Genomic DNA, 11,214 nt, shown 5'->3' with positions numbered 1-11,214 from the left:
CAGTTAACTGAAGTTATTCTGTCTCAGATTATTTTTAATTACATCAATTGGTATGGGCAGGGTCGGATGTACATAGATTAAATTGACTGTACATAAAGGACTTGATCAAAATGAGAAAATTCTGATTTGATACAGAGTGGTCGTTCAGGACAGTTACATTTTGTGCAACTCTCTTTTATAAAACGGATAATGTATTTTAGAGACTTTCTGGTTAAATAAAGGCAAACAGAAATAAAGAGGTATAAATGTCAAAGTGCCATACTGCACTTTATTGCATTTCAGTGAGACAATACAGAAAGAATCAGAGGTTCAGAATTAGTTATACAGAACATTCATGCCTCATAAAGTAACAAGTCATCACAGAAATGCAGAAAAGCCTTTTGTCTGTTTCTTGTTTTATTTCTTTGTCCTGCATGAGCATGTATTTTTTCTTCATGACAGAAAACCAATCATATGCATGTTCTTGCTGTCTGGCCACCAATAAAATGAAGTGCCAACATCTCAAAAAACTGAGGGTTTGGATATTGTATGGTTTGTGCAGACTTCAAACCCCTTTTCATTGGGATTTTCATTTATAAAACAAACATTAGAACAGACCTATTGAATGACATACAGTATGCAAAAGGCAGGCCCCTTCTAGATGCATCTTTGCAAATGACAAAAAGAGTCACCTATGGAGAGGTTGCTACAAATATGATAATAATGGGCTATTACTAACCCTCAGTAGCACTTGCATAAGGCTGCGTCCATAGTAAAAAGTAAGCAAGAGGGAGAAGCTACAGGTATTAAAAAGAATAAAGGAATTAGATATATGACTGTAGTTTCTCTGGTGGTGCATGATGTGAAGACAGCAAAAAGGAGAACTGTCCATGAACAGAAATAAAGACAAAAATAACTAAACGTGCTTACATGTCATTTTGTCAAAGAATTTGTAAAAATGTTTAATGCAACTAGAACCCTAACATAAGGCCTAGGTGATGACCTTGGCATTGCCTCAACTTCAAACTTTTGAAAGACACCATCACACACTGCATGCTCACTCATAAGAGAGATATCGAGTTTTACAACATGCAACTGCTCCTCCTTTTTTCTAATGATGTCAGGGTTCTTTGAAAACCATTAAACACAAGAAACACTTTGGGAATCTCTGACACACATGGTTGTCGACAAGATGTGACCACACTGATGCAGAGATAAAGGGGGAGATACATTTTATTTTTAAATAAATTGTTTATTATGTTAAATACTAAATTCAAAGTGTGTTGTGAGGATGATATCTCTGAAATTATCCCGTGTCTAAAAGGTAATACAGCGTGTTAATAATCTGCCCTCAGCTGCTCAAGCAATTTCATTCCCAAAGTAATGAAAATCAGTATTCATGCTGCTTAAAAGAAAAAAAAGGTACAATAATGCATTTATAGACAAAAGGCAACAAAAGCTACCGTGTTGTTCCTTTTTTCCTGAGAGCAACGGGGCCTTGACCCAGGATCATTGGTCAGGTAATGGTTCAAATGTCTTCACTGGGATTTAAGAAGCAGCATGGTCTCAGATCAGTACCCATATTTAAGGATACACTGTGAATAGAGAATTATAGCCTGTTCCTTTCAGTTAAACCCATGGCTCCTTTGGTCAACAAGGCTTATATGAAAAAAAAAGTACATAAACATGCAACACCTTTTCTGCTTCTTTAAAAACAAGCAAAACATACTATAAGACAAGCCAAACATACCACTTGTTATTCATTTAGGAAAAGTTCTTTGCATTCTCTTCTCCGTTGCTACAGAGTATCTGATGCATGGTCAGTCATCATTTCATCACATTTTAAACAAGAACACATGAAGCCAGCAAATCTGTTTGATGGAATAAAATGCATTGGCTGGGTATCAGAAGTAATGCCCTGTATAACAACTACCAGCTTGTACAGAAGTCCAAATCATTAAACAATTTCTCTGGAGGACAACTGTGCATCTGAAACGACTGACAAAGACATAAATGATGAAAAACACGTGGGTTGATGGGTCGACTGTACACAGGCAGAACATTTAGTTTATGTGGCGATCAAATGAAAGGGTTGCTTTCTCGAAAAGACAGCTTTAAAAGGCAGTTTTGAGTTGTTAATTTGTCATGTTGAATGGATTTATTGAGAGTCAGCACACAGATAGTATTAAAGTCACTTTTTCATTCCAAACATTTTAACCATAATGTGTTTGTTTTGACTCCAGGTCTGACAGGAAGTATGGAGTTTCAGGTAGAAAACGTGATTACCGTCACATAAAATGTGGAAGAAAAGACCCTGCCTACAAACAAGTAAGAAAAGACATAAGTGGATGACCATAAAACAGAGAGGTATAAGATGCATAGCATGCGGTTGTGATGTTTATTTTTGTTGTTGCTGCTTTAAAGAGAGGTTCCTCATTCCAGTTCATCTCTCTTTAATCTATCATTGTTTATTTCTGCTCCTCGATTTCTCGTTTGACTTCCGCTACATAATTGTGATCCTTCCCATGAGCCACCTCCATGATGGCAACAGCCTGAAGACAGAAAAGCATGAAAATCATAGAAACTACAATATTTGGAATAAATAAATTACAAATGTATAATGTGGTTTGTTTCCTAAACATTGGTGGGAAGTGTAGCACATCACAATTAATGATTATTGAAAAAGAAGCCGACTCATGTAATACCTCTGAACTTCTGCCTGCTGTTGCTTTTAACAACTCTTATTTTCGGCTTGTTTTTTTTTTGGAGCCTACAGTATTTTCTACCTTCACTTTGCCAAATACTAACTCATTTGTGCCTATGAATATATAGAATGATAAGAAAAATGCCACACAATTTGTTGTGAATGGTCTAAAGTCTTGAAATCTGGTACAGGTTAATGTTAGAGCACATAAAGAATTACCAGACAGAATGAGGAAAAAAAAACAGCTCTTCATTTATTGGTTTTTTTACACTGAATGTTTTTGCATATTTTGGATTTAGAATTAAATTATTATTATTTCATAGGTTCTAAATACTTGATATGATAAAAGTTAAATATAGTATGACAATAGCAAAAATAAGTTGGTATGCATAACGTCAAGATGTCAGTAAACGTACCTTCTTCAAAGCTCTGATTCCTTGTTTCTTCTTCTCCAGCCCCAAATACAGACGTCCCAGTTTTAAATACATAGACGCCACATTCAGAGAGTAGGCCGGGTAGTGAATACTGCAGAGAGAATATCATTTATAAATCAAGCCAAGCTGTGAATGTGAGATGAAACTAAATATTGTCTATAATTAATGTTTCAATAGGTTTTGTTGTTGTATATAAAAAACTAGTATAGTTCGTCAGTAAAATATGGAAGATATTTTAGATGTTGCTGAGTGTTGTGTAACACAGAGGGAAATATATTGAGTGTGAGTGTATTAAAGCAACCCAATTTAACATCATGATCTATTGTAACTTGAACCCTGATTCTATACAGATCCCTCAAAGATGAATTCACCTGTACGGTTGAACGATCTTCTCTCCGTATCTCATTGCTCCGTCCCAGTCCTGCATGTAGAGACAGACACCCATGGCCTGATACATCATGTGCAGCATGTAGACGTTTGTGTCTGCAAATATAGCTCCCATCTTCTCCAGGCTGAGCTCACACATCTCCAGCAGCTCACTGGGGGGTGCCAGAGGGTCAAGGAATAATGACACAAACAAAGCTCAGAAGAAGAGGAGGCTGGGAAGTGAAAGGTTGAAAACAGACTGGAAATGGAAGAGAAATGCAACAGAGGAAGAGGATATTCTTGTAGTGTTTGGCTCTCCTGAACTCCTCGATTACGTTCTTGGCGTAATGGACCATGGATTTGATTTCCTCTGGCTCTGGTGGAGAACTCAGCTTTCTGATCTCCATTTTTGCTTTGTCCTAGAAAGAGAATAAAGGGAATGACATGAGGATAAATTTAATGGAAACCTATAATACATAAGATACTCTAAACCATTCAGGGAGCTACTCAAAGCTAGACATTACAAGCTACATGTAACTACATGTCTAACTTTCTAAATGCAAAACTGTTGACTATTAATAGCAGATATACATTTCAACAAGTTTGGTATAATTTCCTGCCAAAAAGTACTATAAAGAATGGAGAACTATGTTTTTTATTCAACTGTTTAAGTACCTACTCCAGAAACATATCTCCGCCATATTCTACAATCGGCTGATTCTCTATTAAATGGTAATTACTATTTACTGGCTATGGGGTCAATAAAATAGACAGAAAAGCTTGGGACAGCTAAGGCAATCATACCTTGGACTTGGATGTGCACTCAGTACACTGGCATGTGAAAAAGTAGGAATCTAACAACCTCTCTTTCCTGTCTTCTGTTGGATAGAGAAGGTCTATGTAGCTGTTAAAGACCTACAGAGAAAGAGGGGGAAGTAAATCAAATAATGACAGTAATAAGCCTTTGTATTTCTTCATGATTGTTGGTGTTCCCAGAATTGATGTCACTCAGAAGCATCTACGTTGCTCGACGAGTCCATTGTCCACTTACTTCATCTCCAGGGTCTATCTCTTTGATAGCTCTGACCTCAGCCACTGTGCCTTTATAGGTCACGATGACATTAGGGCTACAGCTGTGATTCAACAGTGCTACACTAAAAGGAGAAGGAAAAGATGAGAATAAAAAAGGTTTAAAAAAAACCAAAACCATTTATAGGCTCTTTAATGGGAATCTAGATCTAAATCCAAAGAAAAAAAACATCACAAGCAGCTGAGTTATATTAAAATGCTAAATACACTGATTATTGGATGGACTGTTGATGTGTGACATTGACTACTTACTCGGGAAAAACAGCTGATCCCAGATGGGAGAGCTCCTCATCCTCTATGGTGAAACCATTACAGTTAACCTGGAGACAAGAAAGAAGAAGAGAAACCGTAGAGAAAGAGAAATGGAGCAAGAAAGAAAGAAGACACAAACAAATAGTTGAGGAGAGAAAAGCAGGGGGAGCATTAGGACATGAATAATATATTTCCATTTGATATTTGCCAATTGTGCTGTAATGTTCCCTCTACTGAGGAGGAAATCCGGTAGTGGATTGAATGTTGCTGTGAGAGGAGAAGCACTCACAGACGGATCAAATTTAAAAGCTAACCGCTGTAGAGTTAAACAGTGTGTGTGTGTGTGTGTGTGTGATATAGATGTGCTTCCGTGTCTATCCGATAACAATGAATTACAACTAGGGATGATGTGAGGGGAGGAAGATGAAACCCTGTGTGAAAAACAAACTCTCTGAACCTAACAACCTGATGGGGGACCTGACAGGCATACTCATTTTTGCGAGAGAGAACATTTCAAGCAAAAATGATACATGAATGTTCACATTTTTGACCTCACCCAAATAACATGTGAAAAACGCTCCTAAAATCAAAATAGTGACATATCATAAAAATCACTCTATTCTTCTTACATATTCTCCAAATATTTGGCCATAATCTGATCCTGCAAATACAAGAAATGTTTGCCTTCAGTGCAACTAGGAAGACCTGAATGACCATACACCTTTAAGTACAGAAAGGGAAAAGTTTAATAGTATATATAGCATTTGAACCCCTCTTTTTACCATTATTGAAAACACCTAAAAAATGTTGTATGTTTAAATAAAATGTCCAATGTTTGGAAACAGGAAAGAAATTCAATTAGTTTTTGATGATTTATGGGATTATAAATGGGTTATATCTATATATTTCAATTCACTCTCTTTCAGCCATAATTGTGCTGAGAGTTACAAATGTAGAATCAGTTTGGGTTTCAGAGAGTTTAGCATGTTTGAGTATTCGTAAAGTTCATAGGTAAGCACATCATGTGTCTACGTCTTTTGTGTATGTTGCAATTAAGAATGTCCTTTAATAGATTGAGAAAAGTCAACAGGTGTCAATGTGTCAGCCAAAACCTCTCTCCTAACCAATCAAACAACAGTAAGAAAACACACCCAATATCCTGGATCCTTTTAGGATCACAGAGAGTATCAGTGGATTTTCTAGGCGGGAACGACAGAAGTGTTCTAGAATTTTACCTGTGCAAATAGTTCAGTGAGAGCCTGATCGCCAGGAATGTCACTGATGTGTTTGGAGTAAAAGTGATGCAGCGCTGCTATGTCTGCATTGTTCATCTCGTCCTTCTCACTATCCATCTTATCTAAATCTGAAAAACACAATGAAACACAGAAACAGTAAGAGATCTGATTAAGAAAACAGATACAAAACATAACGTTTACTATTAATACAGTATGTGAACCATTCAGTGTTAGTGGGTGTAGCATACCACTGCTATAGGTCATGTGTCGTTGTCACACACACACACACACACACACACACACACACACACACACACACACACACACACACACACACACACACACACACACACACACACACACACACACACACACACACACACACACACACACACACACACACACACACACACACACACACACACACACACACACACACACACACACACACACACACACACACACACACACACACACACACACACACACACACACACACACACACACACACACACCAGCTGGCTTCGGATTTGCTTTATGTGCATGAGGGACAGGTGTGAAGGTTAATTATGTGACAATCCGCTGATGACACATCTGAGTCTGCAACAACAGTTTAGACTAAATGCTAATACCAAATGGAACGGAGAACAACGGTCCTGTTTTTGTGTACTTTGACAAACACTCTTTGTAACACTCCTCCATTAATTTACTTTGTATGATGATGCTATAAATCTTTAATTGGGCTATAAATTAAATGGGATGAACATTTAATTTGACATTAATGGGGACATTTATCCATGGTTTATGGCGAAAATGGTAATAGTTTCATCTCTTATTTAGACGGCAGATTAATTTCTTTGCTACGACTCTTGAATGTAATTGTCGGCTGACAACGAAAATGGAGTACATGCTGTATGTTATCAAGAAAGAGCTTCTCAGTAAAATCTGTCTCAAAGACGAGGTTTGAGTACCTAGCCCACGGGCACAGTGTCTGTAGATTTTAAAGGAGCTTAGAGAAAATGAAATTACAGCACCCAGAACCTTGGGATTTAAATCCCACAGCTCTGGAGCCTGTGAGTGAAAGAGACAGAACCAGGACCGGAGGCTACAGCAGAAGATATATATAGAGACACTGCTATAACTGCAGAGACAAAGAAAAGTCACACACACACTCATAGCATGTAACTAAAAAAACACACAAATGTAACTAACATGTCCATGCTCATATACTCATACACACACAGACACACACACACACACACATATATCTACTTACGGGCTTCGAACTCGGTGAGCAATAGCACCCTTTCTGAAGGGGTGCGATCTGTTGTTACTCTCTGCAACATGAGAGACATTTAGGTGAATAATCATGAAAATAAAATTCTTCCAGGCATTGTAATTGCAAAGGATTTTACAAAAGGATATCTGGCCAATTGAGGAGTAGTTAAAAAACACTGAAACAGTTAAGCAGCTACCGAGCAACCTATAACACTATTCAAAAGTATAAAATTAGGCGTCTTCCCCTCTGTCTCCCCGTTTATGAACTGCACTGTCACTGTTTTAAAGGCACTGGTTGCCCAAAAATCCTTAAAAAAAAAATATATAAAATGAATCTGAGATCAGTTTAGTTTGTGCATCGTTTCTCCAGTGGCTCAGAGCTGGTTTATTGCCTAAAATAGGATCTAGTTCAGAAAATGTACTTATTATCAGAACAGCTACTTATATTAATTTGACTCGTTATCTTCTTTAACGTTCCTCCTTTGAGTTTTCCATGCTTTGGTGATAACAGGATAATACCATGTTAACTTTTATGGTTAACTGATTGCTTTATTACCCTTGATACGTTTTTAAAGAGAACCAGCTAAAAAAGCACCAAGCATACACAATACCTCAATAAACCCCCAGTTATTTTAGTTACACATTAATTGCTCCCGAAAGATTAATACCTTGAATTGAGATAATCACGTTTAAGTAGATGTATCATTTCACATTTATCATCTCTCTTTTCGCCTGCAGCTTATGTAAAACCTTTTCTGCCCTGAAGTTTAAAAATGTTAAAACATTTATACTTGTTTTCCTCGTAAGTGTACCTGTTTCAAGATGATTCGAGCCACCAGCCTGACAGTCTCTGATGGACACCAGTTCTCTCCATAGGCACACATAGCTACACACTCCAGCTTATGCATGGGCCAATCGCTTCTCTGCACAAATAAACACACACACAGAGAACAGTTGGTAAACCCCTCTACATTACAGCAATTATTCTCATTCGACAGGACGAGAGACAAAAGCAATAATATGAGAGAAAAAGACAGAGCCACTTCCCCAAGAAAATCATCACCAGAGTCCATCATTCTCTCCCTCTCTCACACACAATTGAAAACTCTGCAGTGTGCCGATTGTGTTTTACGACATACAACTAAAACTAGACGGAGGCAGAGGGCGGATAGACTGAATCGTCATAGCAACAGCAGTTTAAATGTGCGCCTGCATGAAACTCTCCTCACTCCGGGGTCCAACGTTCAAATGTTGGTAACAAGAACAATAAATCAAGTAGACTTTTAAGACTTATTTTTGAGCTTAACATTACTTATATCATTTTTTATCAGTTTCTTTAGTTAACAAATCGCATGAAAGATCGGCACACCGCTTCAAGATCTTACAGCAATTTTAAATTGTGCAACATTTTGATGTAACAGAGCTCTTTGTCAGGCAAAATGTCCGACAATGACTGACATTGCTTTTTGGATGTACTGTATGTAGCCTACAACCTGTCTGTGTTCAGTTCCTCTTGTTGACCATAGAAATTGTTACACATATTTGCACATAGAAACTACAAGCCAGCCATGAAGATTCAAAAAGGGAAGCAGAAAGAACTCTTACCTGACACTCCACATTGCAGTAGTAGGCCTGCTTACATTTTCCACACTTAAAAAGGTCTTCTCTCCTGCAATGACATGACGACCAACACGTTAATCCACTACTGATATGATGAATGTGCCAGTGTAAAGATATGTCAGCAGGATATAGTAGTGTTCATCTACATGAAATAACACTGTGCATCTTCACCGGATGCTTTACAATTGCTTAACCTGGGATTAAATACAAATGTTTTACTATTTTTACTGACAATTCCCAAGTGCTCCATATGCAAAAGACTTTGCATTTAAATTCCTAGCCGTTACTACAGACTTCCAGTCTTGGTAAACACAAGTGATTAAGGATTATATCAGCAGGAGACACATTCATAGAGTTTTTTCTGAGTGATCATGAACAGATGTACACACACACGTCCACCACCTCCATTGCACACACTTACCCCTGGCCTTCTCATACTGGCTCCTCCTGTCTCCGGACACATGGACAACTATATTTAGCACCCTAACCTTTTACTGCTCTACAAAACGCAACGGCAGCTTGAGTAGTAAACATGTGCGAATGAAAGTGGCAGACAGAGAGGGAGAGGTAATTTAACTCTGAAAAGACTCAAAAAGAGCTTCAGTGTGGCTCAGATCTCAACAGAAAAAGTAGGCAAGTTTAAAATTGGAAACTTAGAAGAGTTGCAGGGCACTGCAGTTTAACTTTTCTTCATGTTTTTGACACCGGATGCCTACACACACACACACCTACACTTGTCAATACTTTCTGAAGCTAGCTATAGGCCACCCTTTCCAACCACTCCACATCCTACACCGTTCCATGGCCAGGAAGATTTTAACACATGCCTCAAATTCATGTTCAACTGACAGGTAAAACTTTATTCTTAAAAATACCAAAGATAGAACATTATATAATGAAGACTGCAGGGTTGACTTTCTATTGCTTGAGTTTTAGGTTTATAAAAGCATGTGTAAGATTGGTAAGGATAAACAGGCTGCCTTTGAGCAACAGACAGTACTTGAAGTGTAGTGGTGAAGGCAGAAATGTGACACTGTGAAGAAACAGTAGAACATGACTGAAGTGGCTCTTTTAGCGAGCTTAGCTTACTACTCGTTATCAGTGGTGGAATGTAACTAAATACAGTTAACAAAATACATTGAAACTTTAGGATATTTGTTATTGACCATTGAGTATTTATACTTTTAATGTTCTTTTATTTCTACTTTACAACACTTCAGAAGGACATCATGTATTTGTTTTCACATTCTAAAAAGCATAATATAACTCACCAATAAATACTATTTCAAAGGTTAAGAGACCTGTACAAAGTAGATATTATAAGCCCCACCTTCACCGACTACACTAATGATGAACATATGATTGCATGATAAGTGTAATCCAGTAATGTAATAAATATGATTAAGTAATGGTTCATTCTGCATTAGGATTTAGATGGAAATACTTTTCGAACTTTGCTTTTGAATGCAGCATCTTCAATCGTAAGAGAATATCTATAAATTATTATACTACTGTTTCTTAAGTACAATATAAACACTTCTTCTCCTCAACCTGTTTTTAAGACAAGCCTATTTCAGACAGCTAGCATATAAATACACTCATTATCACTGTAGTGAAGCAGGTTCCTTTATAACCACTGTAGTACTTTTTAATGTTTGCATCTCTCTTAGGCTCTCCTGGCTGCAGTGCACTGAACAAATTCTGCAGAGTCAGTCAGGTGAGCTTCCTGCCTGCACTGACCCATTTAAGTCTGCAGAGGTTCACAAGCTAACCTAGCTATGCATGGAGGTTAGCCTGCGTCCATCTGGACACTTTACTCTCTTTTTTTGTTTGTTTTAATAAGAGAACACAATAAAACACACCGCCCTGGAGCTAGCTGTCCCAGAGGTGTTTTCCCAGCTGTGTTGTGGAGGTAAGGTGTTACCTGGAGAAGCAGTTTTCACAGTGTGCTCCCCTCTCATTCACCGTCAACACGTACGAGTAAGCAGGGCAGGCGAACACCAGCTCTCCCTCTGAGAAGTGCCTGACCGCCCGCAGGCCTCTGCCGCTGCCCGGGCTCAAGAACCTCTCCGTCCCCTCTATACCTTCGTTCATGTTGTTTTTTCAGTTTATTGTTCTCCTGTCAGATACCACCGACCACCACCTGTGTGTGCTGGATGCACTTCTAATCAGCTTCTGCCCTGAGCCCAGGCTTCTTCTCCGGTCCTCTGGATGTCCAAAGCGGCTGTCACCGCCCCCTGCCGGGGAGGAGACCTCA

The 11,214-nt window shown here is 38.3% G+C and overlaps 1 protein-coding gene across 1 annotated transcript; it reads right to left on the bottom strand.

The window, feature by feature from the left end:
- Window positions 1-242: 242 nt before the first annotated feature.
- smyd2a (SET and MYND domain containing 2a) lies at window positions 243-11,214 on the bottom strand. The gene is made up of 12 exons (XM_063882166.1): window positions 10,882-11,214; window positions 8,943-9,006; window positions 8,150-8,260; window positions 7,336-7,396; window positions 6,060-6,187; window positions 4,825-4,892; window positions 4,535-4,637; window positions 4,288-4,398; window positions 3,782-3,902; window positions 3,489-3,663; window positions 3,100-3,208; window positions 243-2,531 (listed from the first exon to the last, which is right to left on the bottom strand). Exons 1-12 carry the CDS (start codon window positions 11,049-11,051, stop codon window positions 2,448-2,450), a joined length of 1,305 nt encoding a protein of 434 aa, XP_063738236.1. The 5' UTR covers window positions 11,052-11,214; the 3' UTR covers window positions 243-2,447.

The sequence above is a fragment of the Eleginops maclovinus genome, chromosome 4 (assembly GCF_036324505.1).
Source record: "Eleginops maclovinus isolate JMC-PN-2008 ecotype Puerto Natales chromosome 4, JC_Emac_rtc_rv5, whole genome shotgun sequence".
In the NCBI taxonomy this organism is placed as follows: domain Eukaryota; kingdom Metazoa; phylum Chordata; class Actinopteri; order Perciformes; family Eleginopidae; genus Eleginops; species Eleginops maclovinus.
Note: the sequence above shows the minus strand (reverse complement) of the source record. Positions and strands in the feature narration are given on the sequence as shown.

Coding starts and splice junctions, on each gene's coding strand:
- smyd2a (XM_063882166.1), bottom strand. CDS start 11,051: ATGAACGAAGGTATAGAGGGGACGGAGAGGTTCTTGAGCCCGGGCAGC. Junction 6,188..7,335: donor GCTCACCGAGTTCGAAGCCC/GTAAGTAGATAT, acceptor TGTGTTTTTCAG/ATTTAGATAAGATGGATAGT. Junction 3,903..4,287: donor AGTGCACATCCAAGTCCAAG/GTATGATTGCCT, acceptor TTCTCTTTCTAG/GACAAAGCAAAAATGGAGAT.